The sequence below is a fragment of the Canis lupus genome, chromosome 11 (assembly GCF_048164855.1).
Source record: "Canis lupus baileyi chromosome 11, mCanLup2.hap1, whole genome shotgun sequence".
Classification (NCBI taxonomy): Eukaryota; Metazoa; Chordata; class Mammalia; order Carnivora; family Canidae; genus Canis; species Canis lupus.
In genome coordinates this window covers 2,995,109-3,008,957 of record NC_132848.1, presented here as the reverse complement: position 1 = coordinate 3,008,957, position 13,849 = coordinate 2,995,109, and the positions used below count along the sequence as shown (strand labels likewise).

Genomic DNA, 13,849 nt, shown 5'->3' with positions numbered 1-13,849 from the left:
GTCACACACACAGAGAGAGAGAGAGGCAGAGACACAGGCAGAGGGAGAAGCAGGCTCCATACACCGGGAGCCCGACGTGGGATTCGATCCTGTAGACCCGGGATCGCGCCCTGGGCCAAAGGCAGGCGCTAAACCGCTGCGCCACCCAGGGATCCCCTGATTTTCTTATTTTAAAGATTTTATTTATTCTTGAGAGACACAGGCAGAGGGAGAAGCAGGCTCCATGCGGGGAGCCCGATGCGGGCCTCGATTCTCGGTCTCCAGGATCAAGCCCTGAGCTGAAGGCGGCGCTAAACCGCTGAGCCACCTGGGCTGCCCCTAAAGCATTATTTCTTAACGTGAGGGCTGGGACTACTAGAATGAATAGTATCTGTTTACCTAAAAGGAGGCCAAAAAAAGAAAAAGAAAAAAAAAATAGTATCGCTCTTCCGAGGAGTGCAATCGACTAGCTTCAGCACCGGTCTAAACCGTGTATTCCAAAAGTAAAATAGCGGAGGATTAACCTAAGTCACCGCTGCCTTGCAATAATGTGACCACGATCCGTGGAACCCGGTATTATTTAGTGTCTCCTATATCCCTGCATTCGTTGAAAAGGGGAAATGAAAAGTCACTGTACGTAGTACCGCCGCGCGGCTTCAGTGCCGAGCGCGCAGAGGCGGCTCCGTCGTCAGCTTCCCTTCGGGTGTCAAACATGCCTGGACGCGGCGGACGGGAAGGGCCGCAGAGCTCGGGACGACGGGTCCCGCCAGGCCGACGCGCCGCGTTCCCAGCTCTTACCCTTATTTAGACCTCGTCCCACCTCCACCCGCGAACACTCGGACGGGTCACCCGTTACCGGAAGTGACTGCGGCCGCTCCTGACCCGGAATCGCATTGTGGTCCCGCCCCCGCCGCCAGGCTTCCTCCTGCAACAGGCGTGGGTCACGCTCTCGCTCGCTCTCTTTCCGCCGCCATCTTGGTTCCGCGTTCCGCGCACAGTAAGTCCTGTCTTCGCCGCTACTCTCTATCCGCAGCCATCCGCCTTTCTTGCGGACTAAGCCGGCCCGCGGCCTGAGAGCTAAGGGCAGCCGGAGGCTCTGCAGGATGACTGGGTCCCCGCTCGGCCCAGGGAAGTGTGGCCTTGGGGCCTCCGGACAAAATGGGGTCTGCGGTTGACGTCCTGGCAAAAGCAGGGCAGGGGGTCCGCGCGCCGGACCCGCAGGCCGAGGCCGGGGAGAGGAGAGCCGCTGCGGTGTTGGGGGCGGAAGCGGAGCGCGTCTGCGGCTGGGGCCGGCCTCACGAGACCTAAAGGAGGTTAAGGGGGTCACAGCCTGGGAACAGCCCCCCCGCGCACACGCACACGCCGTTAATTGTGGCAAGCGAGTGCGGGGACCTAAGGCGCGCGATGTCGGCCACCGGGCGTCCCGGCGGCGTGAGCGGCGGAGGGGAGGTGCTGCAGGGCAGCGTCCGAGGAGCCTCTGCCTCGGCCCGAGAACGCGGTGGCGGCTGTCGCCTTTGTGGCATGTGGAGTGCGGTGTGAAAGGAACTCCCGGGCGCTAGCAGGCTGTGCCCTGCGGAGTGAAGAGAGGTAGAGGAAGGTGATCCGCTGGATCCGGGATCGGAGGCTCGCGGCTTCTTGTTTACGTATTCCTGGCTGCTGTGGGGAAGATTGTCCCCAAACACCCTGATGGTTTTGTTTGTTTGTTTTTTCTTAACAGCCCTTCGCAGAGTTTTTAAAGGATATTTGACTCTGGGTTGGGTAGCAGAACGGATCCCAGTCAATTCAGGCCTCCTTTTTATTCCCTTCAGAAATGCCTGGTGAAGCCACAGAAACCGTCCCTGCTACAGAGCAGGAGTTGCCACAGCCCCAGGCTGAGACAGGTAGGTTCCCCCCCCCCTTACTGTGCATTAAAATGTACGATTGACCCTAAGAGCATTCGGTGGGTAAAACGAGGTCTTTGAGGGTTAACTCCTTGACGATGGCTGTAGCTTTACCAGGGAGGAGAATCCATGGTATTAACTGCTGTCCTGGAGGGACGTAATTAGGGAATGGAATATAAACCGTATATTTAAGATCCAGGAGCATTAAAAGCCCCCTGGCCTGCTTTGTAGTGTATGACAACTGCCTCACAGACTGTTCTGCAGAACCAACCCTCAACCCACAGAGAAAAACCGAGCGGGGAAGGGGCTTGGTGATTCTTACTTATTGGAACTGGATGACACACTTGCAGGCCAAGGAGACCTGAGCTTTTGTGAAGTTCCAGCCAGCAAGTTGCATCAAGGTTTTAGATGGCAGAGTTTGGCACTGTGCCTTCATCACATGTCTGGATGAGATGTGTGCTGGAGGTAAATGTGCCCCGCTGGGCCCCCCGCCCTCCTAGGTTGGTTAACTCACTTTATGGGTTGGTGCTAAGATGTTTCTAGTGTGCTGGAATAGTGCCTGCATCAACAGCTTGCCTGGAACCCAAAATTGAAATAAGACTTTTCCTTTGCTCTTCAGCTTTGAAATTGATGGATATAAACGTAGTGTAAAGGCAAGTCTTGAATTCTGGTTAAAATACTTCTCTAGAAAACTTGAGAGGTATTGAAAAATATTTAATGATATTCTTGCTGCGTCAGTTGTGTTGAAATAAGGAAATCTTCAGGCTGTAACTTCCATACTCATTTTTTCTTAATGCAAAATTTTTTTTAAACTCCACCTGTCACTTAAGGGCAATTTCTTTCTTCTTCTGGAATTAAAATAGAGTTGTTTATAGTTGAAAGCATTGAGGTTCTCTCTCCCCACCTGTCTGATTTTAGCAGCTGAAGGGATTAATACAGCTGCTAGAAAAGAAAGGGAGGGGGCCTCTAAGCTAGTGAACAAGCTATATGACATCCTTGAAGTTCAAGGGACTTAACAGAAGGAGAAAATAAAGGACTGGTCTCTAAAGATCCTGTAATTCAGTGCTAACCAGAGCCTTATTGAACAATTTGGCTTTACAAATGTGGAGACTGAAATTCAGATGAATGTAGAATAATCTGGTTTCAAGCCTCAAAACAAATGCTATTTGCTTTTGAAGTCATTCTTAGTGCTGTTAAGTTTGTTTCTGAATAGTTTGAGCTTGCACAATAGGTTTTGTAATACTAAGGTAGTACCAGTGGTAAAACATTGAATTTTTTCTTTCAACAAATGCGAAAACTAGCCCCGGGAATTGGTTATGGTGTCTAAAGCAAGAAAATTGGGCCTTATCCTATTTTGAACTCTAGTCAGAAGAAACATTCTAAGTTTCAAATTGTGATTAATATGTTTGGAGGCATTTGCACCTTAATCCTAAGACTTTGACCTACCTACTCTCCGGGAAAAACTGATTGGGCCACTTGTCTTTTCTCTCACAATTTCAGGATTACTGGTTGAATAAATTGTAAATTTTTATCATTCAGAAAATCTTTTGCTGAGCTTTACTGTAGTGTGGAACATTGGTCTATTTTGGCAGGATGACATACTTATCCAGATTAAGGGGTGGAGAGCCAATATATTCTCCACTCCAATTCCCTACTTCCAAAATAGAACCACAGTCTGGTTTAACACGTTGGGCTACGATTTCATAATAGAGTCCCTACCCTTGTGACTAAACTCTCTCCCTGGCAGTCTGATTCATCTTAAATTGATGTCTGAAGAGCTAACTATACCTAGGAGAGTGTGTAGGTAGAGATTATGAAGTACATCCCATTTGTGGTTGAGTTGGGTTTTTTTTTGTTTGCTTGCTTGCTTGTTTGTTTTAGGGGAGTAGGTAAACAGGCACAGGGAGGCAAAGTGACTTAGTATTTAATAGTTCATATAGAATTGTACGTCGACACCACCTTCCTAAAACTTTGTTCTACGAGTCAGATTTTTCTTGACCTAGTAAAAGCCTGAGCATATAAAGACTTAGGTTTGTTTGTTGTTTCATTCATATCCAACTCCCATCATCACCAGTCCCTACTTTCCTTGTTCCAGTTTTCAATATGTGGTTTCAGTTTGTCATCCTTGACAGTAGAGCAGCTATCCTAGTGGTATTCTATGGCCTGAAGAGATACTTTGGGTTTGTTCAAGGAGGGAAGGGAGGGCAAATCTGACAAAGGGTGGAAAGCATGGTATTCCCAACCCACTCCTAGGCCTGGTGCTCCCCCATTTAGAGACTAATAGGCTGCTTAGACTGTTATCTCCACCTTAAAATAGTTTGCTTCTTTTTGGTAGAACTTGGGAAATGTGGGAGATGGAGAGAGGGATGTATTCTTATTCAACCATTGAAGTATGTTTGGGGAGGTTGCTGTTGCCTGTCACCTTTGTCTAATCCTGTGTGGTGACTTTCATTCTCAGATTAAAAATTCCGTGTTTCCTATGAGGCATGTTGTACCAAATTGGGCTGCATAACTCACCTTTGTTTTTTTCCTTCCCTTTTTTATTCCCCTTTTTGCTTTTCTCCTCCAGCTGTGCTTCCTGTGTCTTCAGCCTTGAGTGTCACTGCTGCCTTAGGGCAGTCTGAATCTACCCTTCCCCCTCCTTGTTCCCTGGCCCCCCAGCAATGCCCTCTGGCAACCCCTAACCAGCCTTCCCCATTCCCTTCTCCCTCTGGTGTTGTCTCAACCCCTTTGGAAGCTCCTTTTCCCCAGTCATCCTCTGGGACAACCCTGCCTTTGGGAGTTGCCCATTCCCCCACTGACACCCCAGCTTTCCTACCCAACCTAAGAGGGCCTCCCATCTCCCCAGCTGCCTTAGCTCTGGCCTCTCCCATGATAACTCCGACAATGAAAGGTGCCCATTCCTCTTCAGCTCCCTTGGCACTGGTGGCCTTGGCTCCCCACTCAGTTCAAAAGAGTTCTGCTTATCCACTTAACCCTCTTAGTTCTCCTCCTTTGATTGCTGTGGCTGAATCTGGGTCAGTGACATCTCTGTCCCCTCCCATTGCTTTCTTAGATCCAAAGACCTGTCCTATTCAAGCTCCCTTGCAGGTAGACCCTAATCCAAAAGGCACCCCCATCCCTCCAGGTATAGTCAGTACTGTACCTTCCCATCTTGGAACTCCCTTGGCCTCTGTTCAGTCTGGAGTAGCCTCAAGTCCTCAGATGCCACCCATCACTCCTCCTCAGTTCAAAGACATCCCTGTTTCCTCAGCTCTGACTTCTCCACAAAACCCTGAAAGCCTCAGCCTAAAGGGACCCCTTAGTTCACCTGCTGTGTTATCTCTTTCAACTCAGTCTCTATCTGTGGCTCCTAGTATCCCTCCAGTTTCCCTCACTTCTCCAGGCTCTCATCTTACACCTTTACATCAGAGTTCTCTTGGTTCTCCTCTTCAGACCTTAGGTCAAACAGGCCCTAATGTTTTGTCAAATCCTAAAGTGGATGCCATTTCTGCAGATCATTCTCCCATAGGGGCCTCTTATCCTTCTCAGAGATCTGTAATTCCTCCACTGCCTTCTAGAAATGAGGTGGCTCCTGCTGCTATGGCTACTTTTCCAGTGGGGGCTTCAGCTTCCCCTCTGGCTCTTTCTGTTGACAAAGATCCCTCTGCCATCATTGACATAGCCTCCTTTTCTGGCTCAAGTGTAGATACCTCTTCTCCATTATCTCCTACAGGCTCTGTCATTCTCAAAGGCTCTCCTAATGTCACTCATCCTCAGCCTTTGGTGACCCAAATTCCTCCTCCAGGGAGTCCAAGCTTGAAAGAAACTTCTGTTTGTTCTGTTGCAACCACCCCATTTGTTATGACTAACCTCTCTAAAATTTCTGCAGCACCTACTACCTTTGAAGTGACTACTTGTGTGTCTCCTCCAACTTCATCAGGTCCCATAAGTAATAAGGACTCAGCTTCCCATGCTTCCTTGGTTATGGCTCCTGTGGCTCCCAAAGAATTTTCTATTCCTCAAGTGACCCCTCTGGGAATACCAGTCTCTCCTCTGTCAGCCCCTGAGAACCCCAAAAGTCTCCCTGCATCAGCCTTGGTAAAGTTACCAACACAAAAAGATCTCCAAACTGTACCTCTCTCTGCTGTTGGAACCCCTGCTTCACCAGCCCAGGCAGGACTTCCTACCAAGAAAGACTCTACTCTAATACCACTGGCCCTGGCAACCCCTAAAAATCTCCCCACTCCCCAAAGTATATCATCATCTCTGGAGAGAACTCTTTCTCCTGAAGCCACCTTAGCAAAGAGAAACCTTGTAGAGCCTCTCTCTGTAGTTACACAAGCCAGTACTGCTCCCTCTCCTCTGGATGTTAATTCTCCAACCTCTGTAATCAAGACAGATCCTTGTTCAAGCACAGACTCCTCTAGTCTGCTTCTCAAAAGTTCTCTCACTACCCCAGCCGTAGCTACATTTCCTTTGGAACATGATGCAGCTGTTGGGGTGGTCCCTACAATTACCAAAGATGCCTCCACTCCTGCCGCTAAAGCCAGCCCTAATCTAGGAGATGTCTCTTTAGCTCATAAAAGCCATCCAGATAAGAAGGGTAGTTTCACTCTTTCTGTTTTACCTTTGGTTCCTCCAGCGTCAGAAAGTTGCCCTGTGGCTTCAGCTGTGACTTTATCCTCCCAGAATGTTTCTGCTTTTCCAGCTGCCATGGCACTAGCCCCTGAAATTCTCAAGTCTGAGCCCTTTCCCTCTCTTCCTCATGGTACAAAGAAAGTTCATGGTATTTCTCATACCTCAGCATTGGCACCTGTGGCTTCCTCTCCTGAAAGGCACCCAACTAAGGACTCTGGTCTTTCTGTTAATGCATCTTCTCAAGGAACTTACTTAGGTGACTCCTCATCTCCTTTAGGGACTAAGGTGTCTCCTCAAACTAAAAGACGTCCAACCAAGAAGGGTTCAGCTCCTACTACCTTAACTCTTTCTCCTTCTCTTTCTAAAAGTGTTCCTGCTATCCCTGATACTCCTGCTGGAAATCACTCATCATCCCCTGTTTCTCCGGTTGAAGCTTCCTTTCTTCCAGAGGCCAGTCTTTCCCTTCAAGCCCCTAAAGGGTCACTGGCCAAGAAGCATTCACCCACTCCATCCCCTAGAGAGAACTCAGATACCCCATCTCCCAAAGAGGCCTCCATTCCTCCAGCTGTGGTTCCTTCCTCCCCCAAAGGAGCCCCAGCAACCTCATCCCCCAAAAAGGCCCAAGCGGCTCCAGCCCCCAAAAGAGGCCCAGCTACTTCATCTCCCAAAGGGACCCCTACTGCCCCAGCAGTGACTCCTCCCTCCCCCAAAGAGTCCCAAGCAACTCTAGCCCCCAGACAAGCCACAACTCCTCCATCTCCCAAAGGGGGGCCAGCAAGCCCATCCCCTAAAGAGACCTCCACTCCCTCAGCTGTGGTTCCTTCTTCCCCCAAAGAGTCTCAAGCAACTCTAGCCCCCAAAAGAACCCCAGCTAACCCACCTCCCAAAGGGACCTCCACTGCCCCAGCTGTAGCTTCTCCTTGCCCCAAAGGGGGCCCCACAGCCCCATCCCCAGAAAAGACCTCCACTCCCTCAGCTGTGACTCCTTCCTCCCCCAAAGAATCTCCAGATACCCAGTCTCCCAGAGGGGCCCCCACTGCTCTAGCTGTGGCTCCGCCTTCCCACAAAGGTGGTCTAGCAACCCCATCCCCAAAAGAGACCTCCACTCCCTCGATTGTGGCTCCTTCCTCGCCCAAAGACTCTCAAGCAACTCCAGCCCCAAAAAGAACCCCAGCTAACCCACCTCCCAAAGGGACCTCCACTCCCTCAATTGTGGCTCCTTCATCCCCCAAAGAGTCTCCAGCAACTCCAGCCCCAAAAAGAACCCCAGCTATTCCACCTCCCAAAGAGGCCCCCACTGCCCCAGCTGTGGGTCCTCCTTCCCCCAAAGGAGGCCCAGCAACCCCACCCCCTAAAGAGACCTCTACTCCCTCAAGTGTGGCTCCTTCCTCCCCCCAAAAGTCTCCAGCTACCCATCCTCCCAGTGGGGCCACCACGCCTCAAGCTGTACCTCCTTCCTCCCCCAAAGAGTCTCAAGCAACTCCAGCCTCCAAAAAAACCCCAGCTACCCCACCTCCCAAAGGGGGCCCAGCAACTCCATCCCTTAAAGAGATTTCCACTCCCCCAGCTATGACTCCTTCCTCCCCCAAAAAATCCCCAACTACCCAGTCTCCCAAAGGGGCTCCCACCCCCCAAACTGTGGCTCCTCCCTCCTCCAAAGAGTCCCAAACAATTCCAGACCCCCAAAGAGCCCCAGCTACTCCACCTCCCAAAGGGGGCCCAGCAACCCCATCCCCTAAAGAGACCTCTACTTCCCAGGCTATGGCTCCTTCCTCTCCCAAAGAGTCCCAAACAACTCCAGCCCCCAAAAGAGCCCCACCTAACCCACCTGTCAAAGGGGCCTCCATTGCCCCAGCTGTGGCTCCTCCCTCCCCCAAAAAGCCCCAAGCAACTCCAGCCCCCAAAAGAACACCAGCAGCTCCATCTCCCAAAGGGGGACAAGCAACCTCATCCCCTAAAGAGACCACCATTCCTCCAGCTGTAGCTCCTCCCTCCCCCAAAGAGTCTCAGGCAACTCCAGCCTCCAAAAAAGCCCCAGTTACTCCACCTCCCAAAGGGGCCCCCACTGCCCCAGCTGTGGCTCCTCCTCCCAAAGGGGGCTCAGCAGCCCCATCCCCTAAAGAGATATCCACCCCTTCATCAGTAGCTCCTTCCTCCCCCAAAGAGTCTCCAGCTAACCAACCTCCCAAAGGGGCCCCCATTCCCCCAGCAATGACTCCTTCAAAAAATGCCCCAGCTACTCCACCTCCCAAAGGGGCCCCCACTGCCCCAGCTGTGGCTCCTCCTTCTCCCAAAGGGGGTTCGGCAGCCCCATCCCCTAAAGAGACATCCACCCCTTCATCAGTAGCTCCTTCCTCCCCCAAAGAGTCTCCAGCTAACCAACCTCCCAAAGGGGCCCCCATTCCCCCAGCAATGACTCCTTCAAAAAATGCCCCAGCTACTCCACCTCCCAAAGGGGTTCCCCCTCCCTCAACTGTGGCTCTTTCCTCCCACAAAGAGTCTCTGGCAACTCCAGCCCCCAAAGGGGCCCCAGCAACCCCATCTCCCAAGGGGGCCTCCATTCCCCCAGCTATGACTCCATCCTCTAAAGGAACCCCATCCTCCAAAGGTGCCTCAGCAACTCCATCCCCCAAGAGAGCCCCAGCTACCCCATCCAAAGGTGCCCCCACTTCCTCATCTGAGATTCCTCCCTCACCCAAAGAGGCCCCTATGTCTCCAGTTTCAGTCACATGTCCCTTGGGGTCCGTTGCCCCTCAGGCTTCTAAAGGCCTACCAGTAAAGAAAGGCTCTACAGCTCCCTCTGAGAAAGGTCTCCTGGCCAAGAAGAATTCTGCTTCACCTGTGTGCCCAGATCCCTCAGCTAAGAATGGTACTAAAGGACCCCTTTCTACAGAGACCGTTTCTGCTCAGAAAGTCTCTTCAAAGACTCCCAAAACCCTCCCTGTTTCTCCGTTAAAAAGCAAAGATTCTTTTCATTCCCCAAAAAGCCCTTTGGCTCTTCCTCCTGAGTCTCTGATGTCTCCTCCTCTAGCAACAGTTTCCTCTGAGAAAGTCCTTTCCAAAGCTGGATCAGCACCTGTCTCTCCAGCACCCACCCCATCAGTCTCTCTGCCTCTCGCTCCCTCCCCAGTCCCCCCTCTGCTTCCTAAACAGCAATTTCTGCCGTCCTCACCTGGGCTGGTGCTGGAATCACCCTGTAAGCCCTCAGCCCCTGCTGATGAGGATGAGCTGCCGCCTCTGATTCCCCCGGAACCAATCTCGGGGGGAGTGCCTTTCCAGTCGGTCCTCGTCAACATGCCCACCCCCAAACCTGCTGGGATCCCTGCCCCAACCCCCTCTGCCAAGCAGCCTGTTCTGAAGAACAACAAGGGTATTTGCCTTGGTTTGCTGTGTGCATGGTGTGTCGCCCACACCCCTCCTGGGGCTACCCACCAATACTAACCCTAGGATGCGCCGCTTTCTCCAGTATATCTGCTTGTGTTTGGACATAGAACATAGAGTGATAATTTTAAATGCAAAAGCTCTAGGAATGTGTAATAATCTTGGTTTTCATCACCTCAGATAGTCTGTTTTGTATCATCATCTATAATACAGTCCAAGCTAACTACGAATCTGCCATCTTTTCTACCTGAATGATCTGACATTGAAAACCAAGACCTATTAGGCCTTTTAATTTGCTCTAATCTCTACCACATAACTAACCTTGTCCCTGGGCCTGGGATTTGCTAAAATGTTGGGAAATATGGAAGTACTTGAATTTCTTTTCACATCTTCGATTTAGTAATGACCAGTGCCCAAGGGACTTCCTTTTCAAGACTTTTTTCCTAGCCTGAGAATGGTGCAGGTGTATGCTTTTTTTCTCTCAGTAGTCTTTATTGATGCTTGGCCTTGTGATTGAGGTAAATGTAAAATATGTAAATTATATTTGGAAGAAATGGGAGAGGTCACAGGATAGGCTCTAACAGAGGTGACTGTTAGAATTGTAGGTTGGCAATCATTGAAAATCATCAAGTTATATTGATGAAACCAAATTGCTAGGGTAAGTAGTTTGAAAGTAAAGCTGAATGTGTGTACACAACTGCTTCTGGCCTTCCCCAAACCAATATAAAGGATGAAGGGAAAGTGTCCTCCCTGGTCTACTTCCACAATGTAATCTTATTTATCTGGAGATACCTTGTCTGCTAGAACCTTTGGGGGGTGGTTGAGCTGTTGGGTAGAATTTGGAGTTATATAGGTCATTGGTGTTGGCGTGTGCCAAGTGAAGACCTTGAGAGAAAGGAAGCAGTTACAGTTGATAAACTGCTTGGCTGTAACTAGTTATCACCTCTTATTTCTGGGGCTGGGTCTTTAATGGATGTGTACACACTAGTTTAGCTAAGTTGGAGGCTGTCAGGCTGGCTTCACACAAGTCAGTTGGTTTACATTTAACTTTGTGAGGTCTAGCATAAGCCAGTGACCTTTAATCCAGGCAGGCTGTGGTGAGGTGCCTCCTTATAATCTATTATAAAATAATAAAAGTTATTTGTCATCTCAGGGTCTGGAACAGAATCTGACAGTGATGAATCAGTACCAGAGCTTGAGGAACAGGATTCCACACAAGCAACCACACAACAAGCCCAGGTGGGTATTCTCTTACTTGCTGGTCAAAGTACTTGAGTCAAGGAAGCATTGGAAAACGAGGGTTGAGAGCTGACTTAAATATTAGGAAATGTGAACCTTAATAAACGGAAAACCTCATGGGGATTCTGTTATCCAGGCCTTATATTCCAGTTTACTCATAGCTGTTTTATCTTAGCTGGCAGCAGCAGCTGAAATCGATGAAGAACCAGTCAGTAAAGCAAAACAGAGCCGGAGTGAAAAGAAGGCACGAAAGGTAAGATTTTTTAAGTTACAAACGATGATTAAAAGTTATGATGAAGCAGCTTTAGAGAGGAGGAACCATAGTAGTAAAATCATACTTAAAGTGATAGAAATTACTATGGCAAAAAAAAAAAAAAAAAAAACAGGAGTCCTGAAAACCAATTCAGTATTATATAAAGTTAGCCTAGGAAAAGGCTTTGCTTTGGATGTAGTTATTACTATGTTTTTTACTTTCTAAAGCTACTTCTCTTTTTTTTTTTTTTTTAATATTTTACTTTATTTACTCATTTATGTGAAAGCGAGAGCTCACACACGAGCAGGTGGAGGGGCAGAGGGAGAAGCAGACTCCCCACCAAGCGCAGAGCCCGAAGTAGAGCTTGATCTCATAACCCTGAGATCATGACCTGACCTGAAATCAAGAGTTGGACATGCAACCATCTGAGCCACCCAGATCCCCCTCTGAACCTGCTTCTAGAGAAGTTAAAGATCTGATGTTCTTTTCTATTCCTTAGGCTATGTCCAAACTGGGTCTTCGACAGGTTACAGGGGTTACAAGAGTCACTATCCGGAAATCTAAGAATATCCTGTTTGTCATCACAAAACCAGATGTCTACAAGAGCCCAGCTTCAGATACCTACATAGTTTTTGGGGAAGCCAAGGTAAAGAAAGTTTTCTTGGATGTGCTCTAGACCACGGTTTCTCAACCTTAGCCCTATTGATACTCCGTTGGATAATTCTTTGGTGTGGAATTTGGGATAAGGTAATTCTTTATTGTAGAAAAGCTTTCCTGAGTGTTAGAGATGTTTAGCAGCATCCTACCCAGTTGTGATAACCAAAAAAAAGATCTCAAGACATTGATGTCCCTTGGTGACAAAACCACCTCCTGGTTGTAAACCACTGCTTTATACCTAAACTGCTTTTTTTTTTTTTTTAAGAGTTTGTTTGTTTGTTTGTTTGTTTGTTTATTTATGAGAGACAGAGAGAGCAGAGATGCAGGCAGAGGGAGAAGCAGGCTCCATGCAGGGAGCCCAATGTGGGCCTCGATCCCGAAACTCCAGGATCACACCCTGGGACAAAGCCAGACACTCAACCGCTGAGCCCCCCCCCCCCCCCCCCCAACTGTCCCTAAACTACTTCTCTTTGTACAGTGATCTATAATCTTGGTGAGGGCAAGCATTTATAGCCATATAGTAAGTTACCCTGAAATGGTTTTAGAGTGAGAGTTTAGAAAAGATAAAAATGATGTATTTCATTTACTGCAGACTGATCTATTTACATAAATCTGTATTTTCTGCCCTATAGATTGAGGACTTATCTCAGCAAGCACAACTAGCAGCTGCTGAGAAATTCAAAGTTCAAGGTGAAGCTGTCTCAAACATTCAAGAAAACACACAGACTCCAACTGTACAAGAGGAGAGTGAAGAAGAAGAGGTATATAGGGAAATCTTTTATACTTTTCATCCTCTCCAGATAGTAGTATGTTTGTATTGATGAGTGGATTCTGTATTGCTTTAGACTATCTAATTCAATGGAGTTCAATAGTTTCTGAATTATATTATCTAGGTTCAAGAGACTCCTGACTCCAAAGAACTACTGGAGTTGTTCTTGGCCTTCTAATTTATTGTGTATTTTTTTCCCTCTCTTAGGTTGATGAAACGGGTGTAGAGGTTAAGGACATAGAATTGGTCATGTCACAAGCAAATGTGTCAAGAGCAAAGGCAGTTCGAGCCCTGAAGAACAACAGTAATGATATTGTAAATGCTATTATGGTAAGTGTCCAAACCTTTATTCCTTGACTTCTGCCCCGACCAGTTATGGGTGACTTTATTTTCTCTGTTTAATATTAGCCAGTTAGGAAGCTTCATCCCAAAGCCTATTCTGAGTTACTTCATATTTTAATGGCCTGAATTCTCAATTTGCTTATTACTACTACTAATGATCTCTTTTCTTACAGGAATTAACAATGTAACCGTATGAAAACGAGGACTTTTTTTGGTGTTTCAAAAGAATAACTGCAGCTTGGTTTGAAATTTGTACTGTTTCTATCATTAATAAAGTTATGGCTTCTTGTTGGATGAACTCAGTGGGTGCTTGGTCTCTTCCCCCCTCCCCCCACCCCACCTCCCAAAAAAAACATGAAGGTTCTAGAATGAAAAATCCATAATTACTCTTCAGACCTCAGCTTTAGTTGAAAAGGTTTAAAGCCACATATTCCCCACTTAAAATCTCAGTCTTTTTGACTCTTGTAAGAAGATGCTATATTAGGCTGTTAGGACTGTCTTGTCTTCAGAGAATACAACTTACATGTAAAGTTTCTCCTTTCCATTTTCTTTCCCAGGTGTTAACTGTTAGCAAATCCTGATTCTTTTTTTATTTTTTTTATTTTTTTTAAGATTTATTTATTTATTCATTCAAAGAGAGCAAAGAGAGAGGCAGAGGGAGAAGGAGGCTCCATGCAGGAAGCCCAACGTGTGGGACTCGATCCCGGGTCTCCAGGATCACACCCCGGG

General features: G+C 48.1%; 2 protein-coding genes across 16 annotated transcripts in view; one reads left to right on the top strand and one right to left on the bottom strand.

Moving 5' to 3' along the window:
• The window catches only part of HSD17B6 (hydroxysteroid 17-beta dehydrogenase 6), a 67,901-nt gene extending 66,660 nt beyond the window's left edge, over positions 1 to 1,241 (bottom strand). For both annotated transcript variants that reach the window (XM_072842832.1, XM_072842833.1), the window contains exon 1: positions 836 to 1,241. The gene's annotated coding sequence lies outside the window, so the exon portion shown is untranslated. The remainder of the gene's footprint in view (positions 1 to 835) is intronic.
• NACA (nascent polypeptide associated complex subunit alpha) lies at positions 816 to 13,418 on the top strand. 14 transcript variants are annotated; one of them, XM_072842811.1, is made up of 9 exons: positions 816 to 976; positions 1,697 to 1,859; positions 4,429 to 9,849; positions 11,014 to 11,099; positions 11,275 to 11,352; positions 11,852 to 11,998; positions 12,642 to 12,770; positions 12,986 to 13,108; positions 13,294 to 13,418. In XM_072842811.1, the coding sequence occupies exons 2-9, from the start codon at positions 1,790 to 1,792 to the stop codon at positions 13,306 to 13,308; spliced, it is 6,069 nt and encodes a 2,022-aa protein (XP_072698912.1). In that variant the 5' UTR covers positions 816 to 976; positions 1,697 to 1,789; the 3' UTR covers positions 13,309 to 13,418. The 14 variants fall into 14 exon arrangements, with proteins under 14 accessions (XP_072698912.1, XP_072698918.1, XP_072698923.1 ...); XM_072842813.1 differs by having other exon boundaries at positions 820 to 976; positions 1,788 to 1,859; XM_072842810.1 differs by having other exon boundaries at positions 968 to 1,107; positions 1,788 to 1,859.
• Positions 13,419 to 13,849: the final 431 nt, after the last annotated feature.

Coding starts and splice junctions, on each gene's coding strand:
- NACA (XM_072842810.1), top strand. CDS start 1,083: ATGACTGGGTCCCCGCTCGGCCCAG. Junction 9,850..11,013: donor TGTTCTGAAGAACAACAAGG/GTATTTGCCTTG, acceptor TTGTCATCTCAG/GGTCTGGAACAGAATCTGAC. Junction 11,999..12,641: donor TAGTTTTTGGGGAAGCCAAG/GTAAAGAAAGTT, acceptor TCTGCCCTATAG/ATTGAGGACTTATCTCAGCA.